This window comes from Rhinoderma darwinii, chromosome 1 (genome assembly GCF_050947455.1).
Source record: "Rhinoderma darwinii isolate aRhiDar2 chromosome 1, aRhiDar2.hap1, whole genome shotgun sequence".
Lineage (NCBI taxonomy): Eukaryota > Metazoa > Chordata > Amphibia > Anura > Rhinodermatidae > Rhinoderma > Rhinoderma darwinii.
In genome coordinates, this window is record NC_134687.1 from 371,023,339 (window position 1) to 371,050,317 (window position 26,979).

Consider the following 26,979-nt stretch of genomic DNA (forward strand, 5'->3'; position numbering starts at 1 on the left):
CTATTCCTAGGCTGTGTTTTTTGTGATTATGTCACAATAGTGTGTGTCTTTATTCCTAGGTTGTGTTCTATTGTGGAGTCATATTATACCTTGTCTTCATTTATAAACTGTGTTCTATTGTGATGATGTCACAATAGTGTCTCAGTTTATTTCTGAACTGTTTTCTATGGGAATAATGCCACAACAGAAGTTGCCTTTATTACTAGGTTATGCTTTATTGTGATTCTGTCACAATAGCCTGTGCTTTTATGTAAGCTTTTTTCTTTTGTGATGGTATCATGACTGTTTGTCTTTATTTGCAGTTTGTGTTTTATATTAATAATGTCATAATGTAGGAAGAAGATGAAAAAGCTGCACTCACCCAAAATGGTTCAAAAACGTATTTAATGTGGCAAAGCAAGAAGGGACAGAGCAAAGAGCCAACAAAGTTACAGCCTATGTAGCGCTTGTACCGACCTATAAACAATGATGCAGATGGCATGCTTTAAATAGACCGCCCTGCATCATTACTCAAACAATGTGAAAAAATAGAAATGTTACAGAGGACAGAGCCCCCTATATTGATAATGGCACAATAGTGTTTACTTTTATACTTATCTTGTGTTCTAATGTGAAGATATCACTATATTGTTTGTCTTTATTCCTATGCTATGTTCTATTTTAATGATGTTACAATAGTGTTTCTTTGCTTTGTTCTATGGTGATGATAGTACAATAGTGTTTGTCTTTATTTCTGTGCAGTTCTATTCTGTTTTATGTTATAATAGGGTTTATGTTAAAAAATTAATTTTGTTTCTTTTTGGTGTCACAATAAGTTTTTTTAATCCAAATCATACGCTACGATTTATTTTGATGATGCCCCAATAGTGTTTTTCTCTATTCCTAGGCTGTGTTCTATTGTAGTGATGTCGCTGTAGTGTTTGTAGTTATTTCTTGGCTATGTTCTGCTGTGATGATATCGCAATAGAGCTTGTCTTTATTCCTAGACTGTGTTTTATTATAATGCTGTCACAATATTGTTTGTCAAGGGCATTGCTAGACTCTGGGGCACTTGTTTACTGGGGGGGGGCTATACATATTGACAAGAAGCACTGTGTAGTCTAACATGCCATTGCCACCCCTAATAATGCCCCATCACAAGTATGTATAGCATATCTCTAAATGTAAAACAAACCAATTATTACCACCATATACCAGACAGGTAAATATATTACTATGGCTCTGCTCACATCTGCATTTATAACAAAAGTCAGATGCTCTGCCAGATCCTTCACACAACGAATACCATGACTGATGGACCCCCTTGACTTACAATGGGATCCATGAGGTTCCACCGAGGTGTTCATCATTTTGACAGTAGAATAGCACCAAATTTGACAGAATCTGCAATGGATGCTCTGAGCAAAGCCCCCAACGCATAAGTGAACATAGCCTATTCAAATTCTGTCAGAGAATAAACAACAATTAAATCCAATGACCGTTAAGTAAGTATCTTCTCTGTTTGTAGTCGTTCATTTTCCCTATTTTTTCCATCTGGCCTTTTTTTATCTGGCTTCTTCCAGCTATGACGCACCCCTGCAGAGTTTGCTGCCTTTGGCTCCTCACTTTTACACCATATATCTCCCATGACAGCCACAGATTGCCCCACTACAGCCACAATGCCTCCATGCCAATCACAATGTCCTCAATGTCCCTTATGCCAGCCACACTGCCCCCTATGACAGCCACAATGCCCCATGACTGTGACAATGCCCTTTATGCCAGCCACTACACCCCCTTTGCCAGCAATGATACCCTCATGACAGTCCCAATGCACTCCATCCTAGCCACAATGCCCCCATGAGAACCACAATGACCTCCATTCTGTCGTTTACATTATGAATAGACTTCTAGCATGCAAAAATAAGATATCATAACAGCATTTTTTTTATGAGACATACGAATGAAGATTCAGTGAAGGTTTATAACTACTTATAATCGTCACTTACATTTATATAGATTGTTATTTGAATATAGCTGAATATATTTACAAATGTATGTTTGATTAATGTTTTTGCCCTAATAGAATGTGTTTCAGGGTTTTCAGGAGAAAGGATACAGCGCCATCTACTGTCTGTTATTTTATGTTGGAGAATAGGATTGGATATTGAGAGAATGAAATAGAAAAAAAATAAAACTTAAGCATTCAATTTAAGTAGCCGTTGATTCATATTTTTAATGACAAATACAGAAGCTGAAGTTAAATCAATTTAAAAGGCTTTACAGTATTTCTCCTAGTTAAATTGTATTCTCCATGGATGTGTTAGAATTTAAAACCTTTTATTATTTTCTGTGTAAGGCGTCATGCACACGACCATAAGGTTTTTTACTTTACGCAAATACAGATCTGCAAATATGAATGCACATCCATAGCCGTCCGCAATTGCGGAAGCGGCCATAGTCTTCTGTGGGCGAGTCCGTGACGCAAAAGCGGAGAAGAATAGGACATGTTTTATATTTTTCTGATCATTTCTACAGACAGACATCCGTAAATATATGGAAAGGTGTCCGTGGCCTATAGAAATTAATGGGTCTGCAATTTCATCCGTAATTACCTGATCCGTAATTATGGATGAAAACTATGGTCGTATGCATGGGGCTTTACACATTAATTGATATAGGGGGGGGGGTGAGAGAAAAGTGTCTTTTTGCTATTGGTTAGTTTTATTTCAAATTATTTACTACATGTTTTCATTTGCAGAAGTTTTTATGATTTTAGTGTTTTTTATGTATAAAATGCGTAATATTTTGTAGACTTTTCTAGCTATTACTCACACTTCTGATTTATATATATATATATATATATATATATATATATATATATGTATACTGTATATACTTTTGATCACATTCATAGGTGTTGAGGTTTTCATGGAGGCCCATGAGTCCAAGAGAGACTAACATTTAAAAAAAAAAAAAATGCAGAAAAGAGTAGCTTCATTTTGAATATTAGGCAAAGCAGGAAAAAAAAAAAACAACAAATCAATACTTACTCCACTGGCATTGTCATAGCGACACGTCCTTGCTCCCCACCTTTGGTCTCATGCCACACGGCCTCCTGTGATGATGTTGCAGCCCATGTGACTGTTACAGTCGGTGATTGGCTGCAGCAGTCACATGGCATAAAACGTTATCCCAGGAGGCCGGCAGCAGGGAAAACAGCCGGGAAGGCAAGAAGCCGTTGCTTTGGCAACACCAGGCAGGTAAGTATGGAGTTTTTTTAAAATTACATTTTAACAAAAAAGGTTGGTTTTTCTTTCAGATTTTCAGCTTGTCTGCTGCAAAAATCACAACATTTGCTATTTGTTGTGTTTTTTCCAATAAACTCAATAAAAGCAACAAAAGTGCAACGACTCCGCAGCATAAATTACCATTATGCGGATTAAAAGTCTGCACCGCAGGTAAATTTTGCAGCGTGTGGATGAGATTTGGTTAAATTTAATCCACTTTGCTGCTACTGTATTATGCTGCAGATTTTTTGCAATGAAATCCTCTGTGGAAAATCCGCCCCGTGTGCACGTACCCTTTAAGTAGGTTATCTAGTTTGAACAACCCCGTCCTGTATTACAGGTCCAGTGATGATGAGTTCCTAATTCTGTTGCGGTGGAAATTAAGCATTACACTGCACCCATCGAAATTAAAGGGCTATCTGAGTAATGCACGGACAAACTAGCCTTCTCTGGCTAAGGCTGAGTTCACATCTGCATTTGTAAATTCCTTTTTTCTGTTCCGTCATAGAAAAACAGAATTCAAGTTGTGACGAATCAGTCACTTAACGGACACGAATGGCGCCCAACGGACCCCATTGACTTATAATGTTGTCTGTTATTTTGCTAGAAAAAATAGCTCTGCATGCTGCTCTATTCTTCCCGTCAAATGTGACAGAAGCTCTGAACGGAGCCTCCAGCACAGATATGAACAAAGCCTAACAGAAAGGAGTACCGAGCATCGGACCCCCTCCATTACATCCACATGTCCTTATGTCAAACAACCCCCTTAGTAAAATTACTATTGCATGTACAAATACAGTACTTCATTATTATGAAGCACAGTAGGTCAAATTTTTTCAATACTATTTGCCACCATGGTAAAATTACCATCAATTTATCTAATGGCTGCAACATATATGCAGGGCTTATGCTAAATGTCTTTATGTCATAATTGTAAATATAAAATTAGACATAAGCTCTGTGCTGTAACTGCACACCACATTTACACGTACCAATTTTGCATAAAAACTATAAATACTCGTTCAATATGCAAATTTGTATGCAATTGGAATATCAAACATTTACACTCCATGATGATTGGTCAATCGGTAGGATCAATTGTAATTGGTCAAATCAGTACAATTGTTGGTACAAGTAAACAAGGCCTTTAGGCAAACTTCTGTTGTTAAACATTGATAAATGTCACACACTCCAAGGCCCTCTCTAAAGGACAAATTGAAAAAGTGTCATAAATCTTAAAGGCATCTCAGCTGTTTGACAAATGTGGAGTAAAGGCCCTTTTATGCTGGGTAATTATCAGGAAAACGAGCATTCAAAGAATTGTCCTGTGCAAACAGGGCCCCAGATGAACAAGCAAACGCTCGTTCATCTGCTGATTGTATCGTTTTAAAAGTGCAGTATATTATCGTTGTCGGCAGCACATCTCTCTGTGTAAACAGCGAGACGTGCTGCCGACATGATAGAAATGTATTGGGACGAGTGATCATAGTAACGAGCGCTCATCCCCATACTAGCTCCTTGTGAAAGGCGCAAACAAGTGCCGATCAATGAGCTGTCTTGTTGATCGGCACTTGTTACACCTGCCAAAATGTTGCGGTGCTGCAGTGTAAGAGCACCTTAAGTATACTAAGGCTACATTCAGACGAGAATTTGTGCGCAAAAAACGCAGCATTTTTTGCGCGTGCAACACGCACACGTTCGTGTGAATAAGGCCTAAGGCTTACAGCTGCGAGAAATTGATAAGTCTACACAATATGTATTGTGGTTTCCATTTAAATTTGCAAAACAGATATCATATAATATTATGCGATATATCAAAATACCTGACAACACAATATTCAAAGATAACCACAGTCCCCCTACCCACCCACAGCCAGAGAAATAAAACAAGCTGAAAGGAAGTTAGTGAAATCTTTTGATGATGGAAGGGAATAGATAAATAAGTTGTGCAGAAAAGAGAGGCAGCAAGTAATGGAATCCAGAGAATAGAAGACCAAAATAACCATAACTTTTCCATTTCTTGAACTCGCTTGTGGCTGATGTCGGTCACATTGTATTAAGGCTACTTTCCACCTTTTACAATGGAGCCCTATGGTTACAATCCTGGTACCGTATGCATGCTGTTCTAAGAGACAAAATAGGAGCTTGATAAAATTAACATTCTCCTTATCTTTTATTTTCCTAGGGACTCAGGATTATTTTTGCAAACGGATCAAGGATCATTTTTAGACTTAGTGCCTCAGGGTATGTGGGAACAACTCTAAGAATTTATGCAGAAAGCTATGAAAAGGATCCAAGCAAACACAACAAAGAGACACAGGTAAATTTATTTTCTTACCGTTAAATGGACAATAACTTTTTAAACAACTTATACTAATCTAATATTCGTATACCTGATATAGATCAACTTTGTAATTTACTTGCTGTTAAAATGTAGTTGTTTTATCCATGCAATTTTTGTGTGAAGTTACTGCCACTAGGTGTCTCATAGTGTAATCTGCTGTTCTCCCCCTGTTGTGAAGCAAAGTCCCAGAGCAGAATTGACAGGCTACAGAAGGTAAGGGTATGTCTCTTCACTGCCTGGCCACACAAGTTTATAGAGAGGGTGAAGGGGAGCAGGAGCATATATATGTGTGTGTGTGATAGATAGAGACAGGAGAGCAGGATTCTTCCCTTCTATGTGTGCAGTGTATAGAAGACATGGCTGCCATTAGGCTCCACCCACTAGCTCAGAGACAACTGAGAATTTCAGATGGTGCCTGCAGAGGTGGAAACTGCTAAAATATGCAGAATACAAGTCATATAATGACCAGAAATAGGATTATTCCTCATGTGCACACATATGACAGCTTATTCTGAAACGTCATCTGAAAAGTTAGGTACACTTTAAGCTAAATTTGGTTAATGGTGAGGCGTCACCTATGACATCTGAAGCAGTTTATCAATATTACTGTACATTTAATACAGTACAAATTGTCTCTTTCTAAAGTATAAAATCTTGATATAATCGTATAATTAAAATAATGTTTAATGGTGTATTCATTTTATTTTTAAGTTCTCGGCTGACCTTGTGCTTAGATGTATGTTACAGACATAATAGGAAACATATATGAAAATGTTGAGTTCATACTGCATAATAGTGTAATTGATGGAAATTATATTTCTGACCATTTTATGTTTGAGACTCCTAATTTTTTATTATTATAAAGGAAGGGCTTGTCTGTCAAAGCCTAATTTGCAGTCAATAATATAATTATGTAGAAAAGTCACCAAAAGTGTTTGTTTTGTTGTGAAATTCATGTCTATAGAAGTTGCAAAGTGCTTAAAGGGAATGTGTCGCTAGAAATTTATTTTTATTTTTTTAGTTAAACAATCATTATTTGAGTGATTACACATTGTTTGAATTTTTTTAATATTTTCACAAGTCAGGAAATATTATAAATTAGATTCAAATTTATAACCTTTCCATGTGCTGGTCACTAGAGGGAGCAGTTCCCAAAGTTGCAGCAGGGTCAATGTGGTAAAGCAACCTCATTGCTTTATGCTGCAAATTTGGGGTAGACACACTCGCTCTAGTGTCCTCACACAATCCCCCCTCCCTTATTCTGGCTAGTGCCAGGAGAAGGAGGGGGTTGAATCTTCAAACCTCCTACACTGTGTGCCACCATTTTCTGAGCGAATGCACAGTGTAGGAGGATTAGATACAGTGCAAAGCAGACAGTATAACACTAACATACACGAACATAATACACACATCACATACACAAACTTACCTGCTCCTGCCGCCGCTGCCGCCTCCGCTCCTATCCTTGCGCCTTCGCTTCCTTGAACATATGGCCGGAAGCCGCGGCCGGAAGTCGTCACCTGACTGTATGGCAGCAGCTTCCGGTCCACATGAAAATGGCGCCGGATTTCGCTCTGCTAACGAGCTGCGTTTTGGTCTGCGTGGGAGCGGCGCATGCGCCGTTCCCACACAGACGGTGTATGCTGCAGTGAATGGAACGGCTCCCGTTCTCATTCCCTATGGGGATGTATGTGCCGTATTCCATCTCTGTATGTGTCGTTAATCGACACATACAGAGATGAAAAAAAAAATGGCAGCCCCCATAGAAAAGTAAAAGTAAGAAAAAAAAAAAAGTAGAACACAAGAACACAAATAAATACAATTTATTTTAATATCCCACTAAAAGCAATATTAGAAAAAAAATTAAAAAAATTCATGACACCTTCCCTTTAAAGGGGTTGTCTGTTTTCAGCAAATTCTGTCCATGGACGATGGACAACATTTATTTGTTGACAAACCTCTTTAAAGCGGACCTGTTACCTGAAAATGCTGCCTTTTTTAAGGGCAGTATATTACAGGGACTGGTACATTCTACTATTAGTTCAAACGGCATTTAAAATATTGTGCTGTTTGTCTTATAGCAGATTTCCAAGAATACAACAGACTAAAAGATATGTATCCACTGTATTCATGAGAGGAGCGCTCCCCACGCCTTCTCCAGCATGCCTTACCGGTGACTAACAGCCAATATGTACACATGCAGATATACAGCAGCCAGCAATTAATGGCGAGGAGATGGAGGTCAGTGGGGGAAGGCTCCACTCATGAATACACCACATTCAAAATTATGAATCCACTGTATTCCGTGAGTGGCTCTATTAGCCAAATGGCACAAAAAATTATATAGAGTTTGGACTAATAATAGAGTATACCTGTTCCTGTAAGGCTGGGTTCACACGACCTATTTTCTGACGTAAACGAGGCTAAGTCCAGTAGTCTTTCACTAAAAACCCCACATCGTCATTTGCTAGACCCCACAGGTGGACCCTGTAGATGCAGCGGAGATGAGGAAACTTTAGGGCCTTGTTCTGCTTATAGGGCTAGTGAAGAAGTCAAAGATTAGGCAATACTGGAGCGCAGATATTTTGTACAATACCCAAAAAACCCGGCCTGTGCATAAAGGATTGGTTCAAAGCGTACCACACCAATCCATGGATTATTCATTCATCCCATTATTACATCATCCAATTATGACCTGATGCACTCCGCCGCGCTTACATATACCCTGATGTACTCCGCCCAGCTTACATATACCCTGATGTACTCCGCCCAGCTTACATATACCCTGATGTACTCCGTCCAGCTTACATATACCCTGATGTACTCCACACAGCTTACATATACCCTGATGTACTCCACACAGCTTACATATACCCTGATGTACTCCACACATCTTACATATACCCTGATGTACTCTGTAGAGTTTACATATACTCTGTCTGATGTACTCCACACAGCTTACATGTACCCTGATGTACTCCGCCCAGCTTACATATAGCCTGATGTACTCCGCCCAGCTTACATATACCCTGATGCACTCCGCCCAGATTACATATAGCATGATGCACTCCGTCTAGTTTACATATAGCCTGATGAACTCCGCCCAGCTTACATATACCCTGATGTACTCCTCACAGATTAAATATACCCTGATGCACTCCGCTCAGTTTACATATAGCCTGATGCACTCCGCCCAGCTTACATATAGCCTGATGCACACTGCACAGCTTACCTATACCCTGATGTACTCCACAGAGCTTACATATACCCTGATGTACTCCTCACAGTTTACATATAGCCTGATGCACTCCGCCCAACTTACATATATCCTGATGTACTCCTCACAGCAGTGGCGTAACTACCGCGGTAGCAGCCGTAGCGGCCGCTACGGGGCCCGGGGCTTGAGGGGGCCCGTGCCACCAGCCGACACGCCCACCCAAATGCCCGGTGGCGCCGCTAGCAGCCGTTATGGCTGCTACAGCGGTAGCACCGCTACTGTGGGGCCCGCGCCACCGAGCCTTACACAGGCCCTCTCATGCCTGTAGGTGTCGCTAGCACCGGAGGGGGCCCCAGTGCTAGCGGCAGCCAAATACATGTATTAGCACTGAATGGCCGGGCATGTTCCGTGCCTGACCATCCAGTGCCTTACAATGACACTGATTGGCTAGCGGCGCGATGACATCATCGCGCCGCTTCCATGCTTGGAAGGTGCTGATTGGCGGGGCAAGTCATTCTGCCCCGCCAATCAGCGTCATTGGAGGACGCTCGTTCAGCTCCTGCAGACATGCTCAGAAGAGAGCATGTCTGCATCGCCAGTGAACAGCGTGGGAATGGGATCATGTGAGTATGTCAAGTTTATATATTTTTTTCCTCATAAGAATGTGAATGGCATTATCTATAGTGGGGGGGTCTATCTACAGGGGGGGGTCGTCTTTATGTGGGCTATTATATATAGGGGGTCTATATGTGGGGCAGTAGCTACAGGGGAGTCTATATGTGAGGCAGTAGCTACAGGGGGGTCTATATGTGGGGGTGTGGGCCACTATATACAGGGGGCTCTATATGTGGGCCATTATATACAGGGGGGTCTATATGTGGGCCACTATATACAGGTGGGTCTATATGTGGGGCACTATATACAGGGGGGGGGTCTATATGTGGGGCACTAGCTACAGGGGAGGTCTGTATGTGGGGATGTGGGCCACTATCTACAGGGGAGTCTATATGTAGTGCACAGTCTACAGGGGTGGGCTATATGTGGGACACTATCTACAGAGGTGGGCTATACGTGGAGCACTAATATCTTTTGTAGGACACACTATAGGCCGTTTTTTTTTTTTGGGGGGGGGGCTATATGGCGTTATCTACAGAGGGGGTCTGTATGGTGTTATCTACAGAGAGGGCTGTATGGCGTTATCTACAGAGAGGGCTGTATGGCGTTATCTACAGAGGGGGTCTGTATGGCGTTATCTACAGAGGGGGTCTGTATGGCGTTATCTACAGGGGGGCTGTATGGCGTTATCTACAGGGGGCTGTGTATGGTGCTATCTATAGGGGGGCGCTGTGTGGTGGAATCTATGGGGAGGCACTATCTCCAAGGGGGGGGGGGGGTTGTGTGATACCCAGCAGAGGGGGGGCCCCAGTCAAAAGTTTGCTATGGGGCCCAGTCTTTCCAAGTTACGCCCCTGCCTCACAGCTTACATATAGCCTGATGCACTCCACCCAGCTTACATATACCCTGATGTACTCCGCCCAGATTACATATACCCTGATGTACTCCACACAGTTTACATATACCTTGATGCACTCCGCCCAGCTTGCATATACCCTGATGTACTCCGCCCAGCTTGCATATACCCTGATCTACTCGGCCCCAGCTTACATATACCCTGATGTACTCAGCCCAGCTTACATATACCCTGTTTTACTCCTCACCGATTACATATACCCCCACATTATAAACTGAAATACCAGTAAAACCCCAAACAAAGCTACTACCAAGCAAAATCTACGCTCCAAAAGCAGAATGGCGGTCCTTCTGAGCCTGAGAGTCTGCCCAAACAGCAGTTTATGACCACATATGGTGTATTACTGTATTCCGGAGAACCCGCTTAACAATTTATGGGGTGTGTGTCTCCAGTGACACAAGCTGGGCACAACATATTGGTCACTAAAATGGCATATCAGTGGAAAAATGGCAATTTTCAATCTGCAACATCCACTGTACACTAATTTCTTTCAAAACACTTGTGGGGTTAAAATTCTCACAATACCTCTAGATCAATTTCTTCAGGGATATAGTTTCCAAAATGTGGTAATTTTTTCAGAGCTTTCCAATGTACTGGTACCTTATCTCAGTGCAACATGGTGTCAGAAAACTAATTTTGTAAAATCTCCACCCCAAAAAACAAATTGCACTCCTTCCCTTTAGAGCCTTGCTGTGTGTCCAAATATGAGACCTACAGGGTATAGGGTTCAATTAACACATAACAATGTTTTTTAGGAAAAATACAAACTTTATTCACAAAATACAAAAAATAATTAAAAGATGAGTCATGCAGAGCATGAACTAGGCGTCACTCATTGCAGGAAATATGTATAAACAGACTATGTAACACATGGGCGTGAATATAAGGTAAATATAAGTAAAGATATGTCCGTTTGACTGGCTGATGGAGAGAAGTGCTGGGAAAATAGACTTTTCTGTACATATATATTTTGCAAGGAACATAACAACACAGTTGCAATCATGGACATATATGGGGTAATGTGACAAAACATATATTGTGAATGAAATAAAATAAAAAGAGAGACAAGATAAAATACAAAACAAGTGAAACAATATATATATATTTTATGCAGAAAATGTGTGAAAATGTTAATGCACTGATAAATGGATAAAACAACCGTGAGAGGATATATATATTAAAGTAAGTTAATAAAATAAATAAATAAATAACAGTGAATTATAAGTGTGTATATATATATGAGAACCTGCTCATATATGGAAAAATGTGTGGTGAAAGGATGTGTATAACACCATATATGTAATCAAAAAAAGGTGTCCCATATTCATTAGTCCAAATGTAACAGAGATCTAGTAAAAAACCCATATTAATTCGTCCCTTCATGGTATCAATGAAACTCATATCCATGCATATAGAGGTAAATATATATACAGAGGAGTACATGGAATATCGAAATCTCTATATAAAGTAATATACATATGCAGTGTCTCACAAACACCAAGATATAAGTGCAGAGATGATCCATACATGCATAATTGATGGTCACAATGCAACATGTGTAACCGCGCACACACGCAAAAAGGTATAACGTGTATACGCAAATACACATGTGCGCACAGATACAAAAATCTAATGAATGAAGAACAGAGAGAAGGGAAGTGGGTTCTGGGTTTTTCACATATTATTGCTGCAAAGAAGAATGCCATATGATTGTCTAGAATTCTTTCTCTTCTCCTATTTCCAATATCTCCATGTGGTAACATCACTACCATCCATATATACCTGAAAAATGAAGGTCGTTAGAAACACTAAATGCAAATACACATAAAAATGAACATAACATAATATTAAAAATGACCCACTGGAGGTCAATGGTCAAAGGAATGGAGCAAAATTAAAATTTTCATTAAGCCCAAAAGGGCGCAAGGTCCCCAGAGTCCAAATAAAAGTTTATGACCACATGTGGGGTATTACCGTACTCGGGAGAAATAGCTTTACAAATGTTGGACCGCTTTTTCTCCTTTATCCCTTGTGAAAAGGAAAACATTCAACTTTTTAGTGGAAAAAATGTGATATTAATTTTTACGGCCTAATTCCAATAAATTCTGCAAAAGGCCTGTGGGGTCCAAATGTTCACTATACCACTAGATAGGTTCCTTAAGGTGTGTATTTTCCTAAATTGGGTCACTTTTGGGGGGCCCCTACTGTTTTGGACCCGCAGGGGCTTTTGAAATGTAACGTGGCACCAGAAAACCATTCCAGCTAAATTTGAGCTCCAAATGGCGCTCCTTCCCTTTTGAGCCCTGCACCAAACAGCAGTTAATGACCACGTATGGGGTATTGCCGTAATCGGGAGAAATCGCTTTTCAAATGTTGAGGTGTTTTTCTCTTTTATTCCTTATAAAAATTGAAAATGTCCACGTTTTATTGGAAAAAAATTAGCTTTTCAATTTTGTGGCCTAATTCCACTAAATTCGGCAAAAAACCTGTAGGGGCAAAATGTTCCCTATATCCCAGATATGTTCCTTCAGGGGTGTAGTTTCCCAAATGGGTCACTTGTGGGGGTTTCTACTAATTTGGTCCCGCAGAGGCTTTGCAAATGTGACATGGTGCCGCAAATCATTCCAGCAAAATTTGAGCTCCAAAATCAAAATGTTGCTCCTTACCTTCTAAGCCCTTCTGCATGTCCAAACAGCAGTTTATTGCCACAAATGGGGTATTGCTGTGCTCAGAAGATGTTGCTTTACAAATTCTGGGGTACTTTTTCTCCTTTATTGTGAAAATGGAAAAATCTGAGCTAAAACTAAATTTTATTAGAAAATAACGTAGATTTTCATTTTCACGACCTAATTCCACTAAAGTCAGCAAAAAAACTGTGGTGTCAAAATGCTTACTATACCACTCGATAAATTCCTTGGAGGGTGTAGTTTCCCAAATGGGGTCACTTTTGGGGCGTTTCCAGAGATTTGGTCCCGCAGGGGCTTTGCAATTGCGACAAGGCACCCGAAAACCATTGCAGCAAAACTTGAGCTCCAAAAGCCAAATAGTTCTCCTTCCATTCTAAGCCCTGTCGTGTGTCCAAACAGCAGTTTTTTTTTGCCACATATTGGGTATTGCTGTAAACGGGAGAAATTGCTTTCCAAATGTTAAGGTGTTTTTTGTCCTTTATGTCTTGTAAAAATTAAAAATGTGTACGTTTTATTGGAAAAAAAATTCACTAACATAAAGTACAATATGCCACGAGAAAACAATCTCAGAATCGTCTGGTTAGGTAAAAGCATTCCAAAGTTCTTACCACGTAAAGTGACATATGTCAGATTTGAAAAAATCGGCTTAGTCTTTAAGGCCAAAACAAACTGTCCTGACGGGGTTAAAGCTTTTAAGAAAGGGAGAAAACTTTATCTGTTGTTGTCTCTCCATATTCTGTAATGCAGTTTGAAGAGTTTTCCAGGACATTTAAAAGGCTGGCTGCAGGCAGGGGATGTGCTAAAATAACAAAATAAGTAATTCCCACATGGTAAATCTCTCACCGCTCCACTGCCGCCGCTCTGGTGCTCCGTGCTTATCTGTTAACTTTTACAGGAAGTGATGACGTCCCATTTCATCCATATGACCGCTGCAACCAGTCATTGGCCTCAGTGGTGATGATGCTGGCAGGAGGCCAGTGATTGGCTACAGCAATCACATGATGTAAAGGGGCATAATCACTTGCTGTAAAAGTAAATAGACCGGCAGTGACCACAGGAGCAACGGCGCTGGAGTGGCAAGGGATTTATTATGTGATTATTTTTTTTTCTTATTTTACCACATCTCCTGCCTGCAGTCTGTTTTTTAAATGTCAGGACAACCGCAATAATGTCTCGCTAAATTGTGATCTTTTTGAGCTGGGAGAGCCCACTGTGAGGGGAAAGACAGTATGCAACATATGTACAGTGAAGATCTTGGCTGCTATTTTACTTCATGCTGGATAATGTTATATTAGTAGAAATTTATGATGAATTCCTCTGTATTATTAAAATTATCCAGAAGATAGGAAAAAGATTGGCACTGCTTTGGCTCTTAAAGCATTATGAGTCCAAGTAATGGATAGAAGCATGTATCTAAACAGATCCAATTAGATCCACAACAAGTGGTGCTCAGTGGTGAAAAGGCTAAGGTAAAGTACAACAATATTGGTAGAGAAAATCCACGACACTCACCATTCAGTAGAATTATAAATTTGTTGTTATGGCAAGACAGGTACAAGCAGTATGGATGTAGCGCTCCGGTGTATTATTAAGCAGCAGGAGGAGGAGGCTAGAAGAAGCTTAGGTAAATCCTGTCACAGCTTTGTCTTCAGTGTGTGTGTTAGGGATCTGCCAGGTACTTCATCTAGGTATACTCCTGGGATTAATCAGTCCACACCTGAGGCCAGACCTGTTCGACTGACACCATCTCCCACCAACCAGGGTGGCAGGCTCAGGAGTGGGAGAGCCTATCGCGGCCTGGTCTGTCGGAGTTAGCTCCGCCCCCTGTCCTTTATTACCTGCCCTGTTCTCTCCTTCAGTGCTTGTAATTCTTTTGGATTCCTGGCCCCACTGCTGCTTGCTCCAGCCTGCTTCTGCCGTGCTTCTGCCTTGCTGCAGTTCTGCTTGACCTGCTTTGCCCCTGGCTTGCTTCTGTCTCCGTGCCCGCTCGGGTGTAATCACTTCGTCCTGGTCCTGACTGTTCGTTCGCCGCTCCGTTTCCTCGTGGCGTTCCGTGGCTACTGCCCCTTCCCCTGCGTGTTCCCTGTTTGTTTTCCTGTGCACTTAGACAGCGTAGGGACCGCCGCCCAGTTGTACCTCGTCGCCTAGGGCGGGTCGTTGCAAGTAGGCAGAGACAGGGCGGTGGGTAGATTAGGGCTCACTTTCCCTTCACCTCCTTCCTGCCATTACAGTGTGACTACTGCTTGTTCTGTATGTGTGTGTAGTAAGAGACTTATATTAACCCTTTACAAGTAGTTGTCTTTCATACATCCATACTGTACCGGATCCAGTGGGAGAGTCACGGATTCGTCCTGGGTGGCCAGTGGCATATCCTGGTTCCAACTGCATGTGCATCGTAGCAGGGAGCTGTCAGCTCCCTGCTTCACCATTCACTATGTAACGCCAGCCGTGAGCAGCGTGGCGCAGACAGGCGTGATGCAATGACGTCATTATACCTGTCTGTGCCAAGCCACACATAGCATAGACCAGAGGAGACCTGCAGCGGAATCTCATCCACTTGTCACGGGAACGGGTCTAGGTGAGTATTTGTTTTATAATTTTTATCAGGCACTGTGAGGGAATTATACTGGGTGTGGGGGCAACCATGTGGCACTGTACTGTGGGGAAGCACTATTGAGGCATTATACTGTGTGGCACCACTATGGTGGCATTATACTATGTGGGGACCATTATGGGTGCATTATACTGTGTGGGGGCACTATGGGGGTATTATACTTTGTGGGGCCACAATGGGGCATTATTCTGTGGGGGAGGGGTAGATATAGGGCATTATACTGTGAAGGGGCAGTTATAGGGGCATTATATTGTGTGGGGACAGGTATAAGGGCATTATACTGTGGGGAGCCACATTGGGGGCATTATACAGTGTGGGGTCACTATTTGGGCATTATACTGTGAGGGGCCACTATGGAGGCATTCTACTCTGTCCTGGGCAACTAAGGGGGCATTATACTGTGTTGAGGGAACTATGGGGGCATTATATTGTGTTGTGGTCACTGTGGGGCATTATATTGTGTTGGGGCCACTATGGGGGCATTGTACTGTGCAGGGGTACTATGGAGCATTATACTGTGTGAGGGGGCACTATGGTGGCATTATATGGTGGAGAAGCACGATGGGGGCATTATATTGTACAAAACCTGTACATTAAAAACCTGTACCTCTGTGTGCAAAGTAGCCTGGATTCCAGACAGATACAGTTCACCTACAATGATACAGTTTAGCAAACTATCAGTACAGAAGATGGATTTGTGGTGTTAATTTATTTGGCTCACAGAGGATTTCCTAGACTGGTTACAAACCTTCAGTTGTGAGAAACATTAGGTCTCTGCAATTTTTCTCAGCTTTTGGATGTAAACAAGAATGTTACAATTCACTGACAGTAAGCAGTGATCTTGAAAACCATATTGAAGCACAAAGTACAGCAGAAAGTTCATATATTTTTTTCATTCTATAATGATTAAGCTTTATTTACAGTCAAATCTTAAAATCTCTATAATACAATGGCCGATTCTCTTTGAGATTCCTTAAAAAAAAAAAAAGGACTAGTAGATTAATAATTATGCTACACAAGAGCAGGGCCGGCCCTAGGATAGATGGCGCCCTGTGCGAAATGATCTTTTGGTGCCCCACCCCATCATTAAAAAAAAAATGGCCCTCAAAAAATTATAATGCCCCTTTAGTGCCCCCATACAGTATAATAATAATATTTAATAATATAATATATTACAACCCCTTCAAGGACACTGTATTGTGTCCTCTAATTTTGCCCACAGTATTATGCCACCTGTAGTACCCCTACACAGTATAATGTCCGCTTAGTGGCTCCCACACAGTATAGTGCCCCCCTGTAGATTTTTCCATATAGCCTCCCTGTAGACAGTGCCATAATCCCCCACCCCCTTTTTGTAGATCGTGCCATACAGCCTCCCACCTCCCCCTTGTAGACAGTGCCATACAGCCATACTGGCTGTACACTGTTTTTGGCCCTTCCCAGCCTCATAATACCAGCCTACGGCCGCCCCAGTACCCGACCATCACAACAGATGGTCGGGTACTGGATCGTACCAAGCTCTTCCCGGCACCCCTGGTGGTGGTGGGTACCGGGGTAATAATGGGTGGTTAGTGCTAGCCTCTGCACCGGCTAACACTAAGCCCCGCCTTAATAATGGACGCTGTCAATCAGCCAACTACCATTATCTAGGCACTAATAAAGTTTAAAAAAAAACACAAAGACAATTCTTTTTTATTGAAATAAGAAATCCCCAACAAAACCCTCGTTAACCATTTTATTAAATTTTAAAAAAACGTAGATCTACGCAGTAGTCCAACGAATCGAAGATGTAGTCCAATCGGTACATCAAAATCTGCAACAACATAAAAAAACAGTTATCAATGTGAACAATAACAATACTTCTACTCACCTACACACATATATACACGCACGCACACACAAACAACCATACACAAACACACATATACACAAACACACACATATACACACACCCATATACACAAACACACACATATATAAACACACACACACAAACATCTACACACAAACATATATACAAATACACCCATATATATACACAAACACACATAAACACACCCATATACACACATATACACAAACACACATATACAAAAACACACACACAAACATCTACACACAAACATATACACATACACCCATATATATACACAAACACATATACACAAACACACCCATATATACACAAACACACATAAACACAAACACACATATAAAAACAAAAACAGACAAAGACACATACCCAAACACACACACTGTTTCTTTTAAATGCTGCTTGGGAACCCGCTCGATCCACTATATAAGGCTGCGCTATAGTGCAGCATTTAAAAGAAACAGGATCCTGACCTTTCCATAGAGTTTAAGGCAGCACAGAGTATTTCAGGAGATGAGCGTGCAGATTCAGTGCTGCTGTGAACTCTGCTCTTACCATTACGTAGCTCTCAGTCTGTTACCTCTCCTCCACTCCTGTCCTCAAGAACACCTTCACATGATTGGCAAGTCACCACGTAATGGTAAGAGTAGAGTTCACAGCAGCACAGAGTATTTCAGGAGATGAGCGTGCGGATCTTGTGCGGGGTGGTGACTTGCCAATCATGTGAAGGTGTTATTGAGGACAGGAGTGGAGGAGAGGTAACAGACTGAGAGCTACGTAATGGTAAGAGCAGAGTTCACAGCAGCACTGAATCTGCACGCTCATCTCCTGAAATACTCTGTGCTGCCTTAAACTCTGTGGACAGGTCAGGATCCTGTTTCTTTTAAATGCTGCACTGTAGCGCAGCCTTACATAGTGGATCGAGCGGGTTCCCTAGCAGCATTTAAAAGAAACAGGATCCTGACCTGTCCACAGAGTTTAAGGCAGCACAGAGTATTTCAGGAGAGGAGCACGGCCGGCCACAGGCAGCCGGTCGTTTTTCCAAGCCGTGCTCCCATTATGCACACGACCGTAAAAACACCCGTTATTGTGGGTCGTAATTACGACCCGCAATAACGGGCTCATAGACTTCTGTTACCCATGGGTACCTTCCCGTTTTCTCACGGGAAGGTGCCCGTGCCGTTAAAAAAATAGAACATGTTCTATTTTTCTATTTTACGGGCCGTGCTGCTATAAAATTTAGGGTATGTTCACACGACAGCGTCCGTAAGGGCTGAAATTACGGGGATGTTTCCGTCTGAAAACATCCCCGTAATTTCAGCCGTACCGGCATGTGCAGGCGCTTGAACGCGGCGTCCATTACGGACGTAATTGGCGCTGCTATTCATTGGAGTCAATGAATAACGGCTCCAATTACGGCCAAAGAAGTGACAGGTCACTTCTTTGACGCGGGCGTCTATTTACGCGCCGTCATTTGACAGCGGCGCGTAAATATACGCCTCGTGTGAACAGACAAACGTCTGCCCATTGCTTTCAATGGGCAGATGTTTGTCAGCGCTATCGAGGCGCTATTTTCGGGCGTAATTCGGGGCAAAAAATCCCGAATTACATCCGTAATTAGTGCGTGTGAACACAGGGTATGTTCACACTCACTAATTACGGACGTAATTCGGGCGTTTTTGCCCCGAATTACGTCCAAAAATAGCGCCTCGATAGCGCGGACAAACATCTGCCCATTGAAAGCAATGGGCAGACGTTTGTCTGTTCACACGAGGCGTAATTTACACGCCGCTGTCAAATGACGGCGCGTAAATAGACGCCCGCGTCAAAGAAGTGACCTGTCACTTCTTTGGCCGTAATTGGAGCCGTTATTCATTGACTCCAATGAATAGCAGCGCCAATTACGTCCGTAATGGACGCGGCGTTCAAGCGCCTGCATATGCCATAACGGCTGAAATTACGGGGATGTTTTCAGGCGGAAACATCCCCGTAATTTCAGCCGTAACGGACGCTGTCGTGTGAACATACCCTTATAATGACAGCACGGCTCGTAAAAGTGGCCGGCCGTGCTCGTAATTACGAGTCGTAATTACGAGCACGACCCGTAAAATAAAAAAATAGAACATGTTCTATCTTTTTAACGACACGGGCACCTTCCCGTGAGAAAACGGGAAGGTACCCGTGGCTAACAGAAGTCTATGGGCCCGCTATTTCGGGTCGTAATTACGACCCTTAATAACGGGTGTTTTTACGGTCGTGTGCATGAGGCCCCGTAATGACGGGTGGCTACATGTGTGCACCCGTCATTACGGCAGCGTTGCTAGGCGACGTCAGTAAATAGTCACTCTTCAGGGTGCTGAAAGAGTTAACTGATCGGCAGTAACTGTTTCAGCACCCTGGACAGTGACTACCGATCACAATATAGAGTACCTGTAAAAAAAAAAAGACGTTCACACTTACCGGGAACTCCCTGCTTCCTCCAGTCCGGTCTCCTGGCCGTTGCCTTGGTGACGCGTCCCTCGCGACATCCGGCCCGACATTCCTTGATGACGATGCAGCCCATGTGAGCGCTGCAGCCAATCACGGGCTGCAGAGGCCTCTGCAGCCAATCACGGGCTGCAGAGACCTCTGCAGCCAATCACGGGCTGCAGAGACCTCTGCAGCCAATCACGGGCAGCAGAGGCCTCTGCAGCCAATCACAGGCTGCCGCGTCAGAAAAGAAGGTCGGACTGGAGGAAGAACAGAGACTCGTCCGCAAGACAACGACCAGGTACGTATGAAATGCTTTTTATTTTATTTTTAATCAGCAGCCTCTTTTCTCTATCAGTGATTGATAGAGACAAGTGGCTGCCGATTTGTATAATATTTTTGACCGGGTTCGGTCAAAACGGGTTCGGCCGAACCCGGTGAAGTTCGGATTCGCTGCGAACCGAACTTTTCCGGAAGTTCGGACCGAAACCGGGTTCGGTTGTCCCGGTTCGCTCATCTCTAGTGGTAACCTCTGACAGTAGCGAAGACAGACTCAGATGGGACTTTGGCAGGAGCAAGACACCAGGCGTCGTGTAACCAGGAAGCGTAGTACACAGCACAAGACAAATCAAACTCTAAACGGCACTTGAACCAGGATAGCACGGGACACAGGATACAGGTAGCAGGAACGGGAACACTGGGAACGGGAAAAGACTTAAGGGACGATTTGCAGAGACGAACATAGGTAAATGACAACAACGCTCAGGCAATGCAGGAAGCGGCAGGGCCCTTCTTATAGTCCGGAGTACTCATGGGCTAATTTGGGTATCTAATTCAGGTGCGCGCGACACAGCAGAGTGAAGCGGGAGTAAGCCCTGGCATCTCCCGAGGAGGAGATGTGGGCCAGCGCTCACTGATCCATGGCTGCTCAGGAGGTGAGTAAACCTGACGGCCCGTGGCCATGGGTGTTACAGCCAGTGTGCGTGTTTATTGATTTGAAAATAGATCAATATCATCTCTTGCACATGAACTATGTTTTGTTCAATTTGATAATTGAAAGACTTTACTACGTTGTTTTTTTTCTGTTGCTTGTATCAAAATCATGGGAAGCAATAAAAAAAAAAGTCAATGAGTAAAACCTTTAATAAATCGGAAGCTGGGCATACACTCAACAAAATGTTACACATGACGGCTTATGTGACGATTTATTGCACAATGAGTTGGCAGTGTCTGAGTTGTTAACGGTTCACAGGATGTTTTTCTGCTGTTTATTGTCCAGTGTATAACAAATTATATATTTTATTAAACATTATGGTTATTCTGATCTTTTTATAGTCATCAATGTGACTTGCTTAAAGTGTAACTCCAACTGAATACTATTTTGTTTTCAGGTCCAAAATTCTGTGCTGATTAATGTCATAATATATCTTTATAGGGTTGAAGCTTAATTTTTTGTTGCAGAGTTAGGCCTCATGCAGACGACCATAATAAACCAAATACGGTACCTATAGGATTCTATGGGCTCTACCGACACTCTGTGTGCCTCCATTTCAGGTGGAGGCACACAGAAGTTTTTCCTCACTGCAGAATCGTAGTATGTAGCATTTCCTGCATGTTATAGAGATAATCTCCCCTAGAAAAAAAAACCTTAGATGTAATCGATATTTGCTGGATCCTGTGTGTCAGAGACAAGCAGGACTTAGCCATCAGTTCAGCTGAACTGACGGAATCGTCTGAGACAGAACAATAAAGCTTCTATGTATCTTAAAAAGTAAAAAACTTTTTTAATAAAATACATTTTTAAGCAGCTTAAACAAACACAATACATTTATTTAATAATAATAAAAATACTTACAAAAGATGTACATAGCCATTAAAGGGGTTACCCACAAGACATGTGTTCCCTATCCACAGGATAGGGGATTCATATGTGGTCACTGGGGGTTCGACCGCTGGGACCCCCAGCCATGAGGAGAATGGGGGACCGTGAGTCCCACGAAGTGCTCCATGAGAATGGAGGCCTGATGCGCATGCTCAGCCAGCGCTCAATTAATTTCTATGGGACTTCCGGGACTGCTGAAATTAGATAAAATCAATGGAGCACTGGTCGAGCGTAGCTTAGTGAGCTCAAGAGTATGGGGGATGCACAGGAAAAATCCTGGAGACAATAATGTGAGGAGCAGACAAGAGGAGGGCAAAGAAAGAGGTCTTGTGAGGACCATAACTACATGCGGGTATGTATCAGGAGATTAGGTCAGAGATGTATGGAGGGGACAGGTTGTGAACAACCTTGTAAAATGTTGTCAAATTTAGTTTTTAATAATTTTATTTTAAGAAACGCATTTGTAAATCAAACATACAGTAAATGCACAATCAAGACAATTTGACTCATAGGGGGCCAAAAATAGAATAACAGTAATATACCGTATAAAATAACATAAGAGTATAAGGGGGTGAGAAAGAAATGACATACTGTATGAAAATAAAAAGGTCAAATATCAAGGTATGTAGGTTGTGGTGTACTAATGGCAATGTCATAACTGGGTCACTTCAAGCGGCCGTGGAGCAATAGCTTGTTGCAGTTCAGCGGTGGCGGTGTGATCCAGCTATGGTCTCCATATAGCCTTGAATCTGTTTGTAGAGTCGGTGATGGTTACAATAATGTGTTCAGATAGCATTATTAGATGGATTTGTTTTTTAACCACATAAAATGAAAGGGAAGAAGATTTCCATCTGACTGCTACGTGAATTCTCATGGCTAGACCAAAAAAATGTAAAGAGGCGGTGAGTTTTTTTTATTAACCCCTGGAAGTTTTGCCTGGTAGGGATGTGTCTTTATCTGTAAATTCTTCTAAGGTAAGTAGCTGAGAGCCTATCCTAAAATTGTGTAAATGTGTAAGCCTATTCTGCAACCACCACGTGGAAGCATTGAAGCTCAGTCCCGGAGGAAAACATGGGTGTGTTTGAAATTTAAACTTGAACCAGAGTGACCTCCAAATATGTAGCGAATGCATATGCAGAATATTTTAAGGATTGCTCTTGTAGGGGACCAGTAGCTTACATAAGTCCTCCCATGGTGTAGAGGGATAATAGGAATGATTACAGAGATACCCATCTAGGGGATTCTGATAAAGCAGACACTCCGAAGAGTTGTGCTACTTGTGCAGCTTAAGTAAAGTAAAAAAAATTGGGCAGCGACATACCTCTTAATTTTCTGTGAAAGAATATGGTGCTTTGAACAATATGAGGATGTTTTCCCTGCCACACAAATTTTGAGATATGGGAGCCGTTAGCTGGGTCAGTTAGGAGAACTTCATTAAGTTTTCAGCAAGAAAGAGTAGATAGGGGTAGTCAATTTAAATACAATTTCAATGAACTGGAAAATAATTCACTCCTTACTAAAGGCGCTCCTGCGCCGGTTAGAACTGAAAGCTGTATCTGCAAATGAGGAAAAGCTTCTTTTATTTTCTTAAAACAACATGTAGACAGAGAAAATGTACTTTGTGGTATAGTTCTTAATAGCTACCCGTTTCGACCCAGTACTTGGGTATTCATCAGGAATGCCGACCTGGAGGAGGATGGTCTTGTTCACATTGCTGGCCAGTTCAATTTTCAATTCAATGTGCTGAAGCAGAGCCGTAGTTCCTACATTTGTGCTTGAACAGCCATGGCTTATTTTCTGCCTGCAGCGCTTGCACACTGCGATGGTTTTGTGGGCCGGCGAAGTAGAGAAAAATTCCCACAATGAAGATGTCCGCACAATGCCACCACCAGCAACACTCGCAACATTTCTATCACCACAATCACCACCCAAGCTTGCCCTAGGTCTGACAGCTTTTGAGCCTACACCAACAGCAGCAGCTCCCAAACTGAATACAGTAGATGCTGAAATGTCTCTGGAAGGTATTGATTTTTTAGGCCGCACATCTCCACCACCCTCTTACTCTTATGTTATTACCTCCTCGTCACCTTGATCCGGTTCTCAGGTCCTGTCCAACACACAATCATCCTTGTCATCATCATCATCCCTTTTCTCAGACTGTGATATGTCATGGGCTTCATGCCTCCCCTAAATGAATCTCACCTCTATTTTTGCCCCCAGTGCCACTCTCACCACACCTACCAGTGCCCCTACCACCACCACCACCATGGTTACAAGTGCCACTACTACCACCGCCAACACATCTATGCATTTCAGTCATGTCCTCCACCTCCGCGTAATCGTCCTCATAGCAGTCCAAACGCTGACTGTTCTCATGCAACTCATCAACAGGAAGACTATCTTGAATATTTTCTTTAGCACCCAGGTGCTGTCTCTTAGGAGAAAAGAAGGCACTCCACTTCAGTCAGTGAAGACCTTGATGTCGAAAAAGAAATACTTCTATTGGGCCGAAAATTAACTGGAAAGGAAGAGCAGGAGGAATGCGCTGAATACTGACTCAATGTCACAGTGTTAGAGGTAATATCATCCTGCTGTGACTGAGGTGAACAGTAAGCCACCCAGTTCACAATGTCATCCTCTTCCTCCGCAATATTACGCTTACGGGAGGTGAGGGACAACTGTGTTCTGCTACTACTGTCCGGACGGCTGGTGCCGACAGTGCTGCTGCTTTTGCTGCTGCTTGCGCTATGGCCACCTACATTCTTACTGGCATATAAAGTGGCAAGGATGTTTCTTCTTACATTAACTTGTCTATTGCCACTCTGTCTTTTACCAGTAATTTTACTTTTAAATGAGGCACCACTGAGCCTGCGTTGGGTATTCTGAGAACAAGGGCTATAGTTATAAAGAAAAAAATTCCAAAGTCACACAGTCTGTCTGCTAATAGTGCACTGTATTGTTGGTGCTGATATTGTTGGCTAAGTTTGACGCAGAACTGTATGTAAAATACTGGTGGCACTATTATTAGCAATTAGATATATGCAAAAAAGTAAGTAATGGGGGGACTCAAGCATGCATGTTATATATAGTAAGAAGGGGTCTCTAGCATGCATTTAATATATAGTATTGGAGGTCTCTAGTAGGGATGGTATATATTGTAAGGTGGGATTTGTTTTCACAGCAATCACAGGATCAGGAACCAATAGTTTTTAGTTCTTGATCCCTCTATTGCTAACAGCTCATTCATGTATCTAGGATTGCACATTCGTGTGCGATCCCACGTGAGAACATTACCACCAGCCGCCGTCTTTCAACTGCTGCTGAATATAAAGCTTAGTTACCTCTGCTGCCGTTATACAGAAAGCGGAGATAAACAGGTTAGGGATGGGCCGCTTCTCATGGGCCAGTGCTGTGTGCTTGCCCCATGGCTAAAATTTCATGGCATACCCTGAAAAAAAACCTCCATTTTGGACTTTGTATTAGTTTCTATTCAATATCATAAAATACTGTACACAATTTAAGCCTTATATAGACATGTGAAAACTATCTAATACATCTAAATATTTTAGGGAAAGTAGTTGACATTACAGATAAGATATCAGTGAAGTTGCACCGAAGTAAAATATTAACTTAAAATTGCTAAGTGTAGTTATAAACTTGTTCAGCAAGATAAGCTTATTTACTATTACATAAATGAAGATACACGGTAATTTCTGCTAGATAAAGCACAGCTCATCTGTAATAGCCACCTTCAGCATATGAAATATTTAGCAATATGTAGTGTACAAAGCTTGAGGAAGCAGGAAGACTGCCTGAGAACAGGTACAATACCTAGTAAAACAGCTTCCTACACCACTCATTTCCCATCATTGAGTCTTTTTTATAACTTTATCTACAATTTACATATTTAGATAATTAGTATGCATAGCACAATAATGGCTTTGTTAAAACTGGCCACCATTCATCAAGTTAGTGGTCAGTACAGAATTCTTCTTCTGAATGAGCATTTAGACTACTGTGTGAGATGCAGTAATTAACAGAATTATATCTATCCTAATAAAATATTATTTCTTACCCTAAGAAAATTAATCTTTTCACTTTTCTTTTCTTAGCAAATGTGGAATGTGCTGTGGAGGGCAGGTATCCCCTTGTTAGAAACATAGGAATTTTTTGGGATCATCCATTACCCGGGCCCTCTTTCAACGCATCAATATGAGGAATTAAATGGGTTTTCCAGTGCTCAGAAATTGATGGCCTATATCAATATCTCATCGGTTGGGGTCCAACTCCCATCACCCCAGCTGATCAACTTAATGTGCTTTACTGCTCACACAGTGACTTGCCGACACACTTGTAGCGGTGGTTCACAGTATTACAGCCTTCTCCCATTCCCTTCAATGGGAGAAGACTAATACTGTGAGCTGCCGCTACAAGTGTGTCGGCGATTCACAGTGTGAGCAGTAAAGGAAATGAAGGTAAAGCAGTGCTCGTACGAGAGCTGCGGCCCCTCCAAAACAGCTAATAGGCGGTGGTGCCGGGAGTCGGACCCTGACCAATGAGATATGAATGGCCTATCCAAAAGATAGGCCATCAATTTCAAGGAACTGGAAGATCTTTCATTAAATTAATCTGGCTGGAAGTTTATTTATTTATTTATTTATTTTTATTTGTCACTGTATGTTATGCAATATTTTCTTTAACAAGTATTGTAGAAATGCAGTACCTCTATGCATATCTCCCAACTTTCAAGTATCGCAAAGAGTACAGTATAATGCCCCATAGCTGCCCCCATACAGCATAATGCCCACAAAGCAGACCCATACAGCATAATGCCCCCATAACTACCCCATATGTATAATGTCCCCATAGCTGCTCTTATGCAGTATAATGCCCCATAGCTGCCCCATACAGTATAATGCCCCTATAGATTCCCCCATACAGTATAATGCTCCCTTAGCTGCCATCATACAGTATAATGCCCCCAAATCTGCCCCATACAGTATAATATCCCCATAGCAGTCCCCATAAAGTATATTGCCCCCTTAGCTGCCACCATACACTATAATGACCCCTTAGCTGCCACCATACAGTAT

The 26,979-nt window shown here is 42.1% G+C and overlaps 1 protein-coding gene across 1 annotated transcript in view; it reads left to right on the forward strand.

The window, feature by feature from the left end:
* The window catches only part of PGM5 (phosphoglucomutase 5), a 156,256-nt gene that overhangs the window by 127,984 nt on the left and 1,293 nt on the right, over positions 1 to 26,979 (forward strand). Inside the window, exons 10-12 of the mRNA XM_075860417.1 lie at positions 5,455 to 5,589; positions 23,694 to 23,907; positions 25,142 to 25,263. Of these exons, the coding sequence (XP_075716532.1) occupies positions 5,455 to 5,589; positions 23,694 to 23,907; positions 25,142 to 25,263 (471 nt within the window). The remainder of the gene's footprint in view (positions 1 to 5,454; positions 5,590 to 23,693; positions 23,908 to 25,141; positions 25,264 to 26,979) is intronic.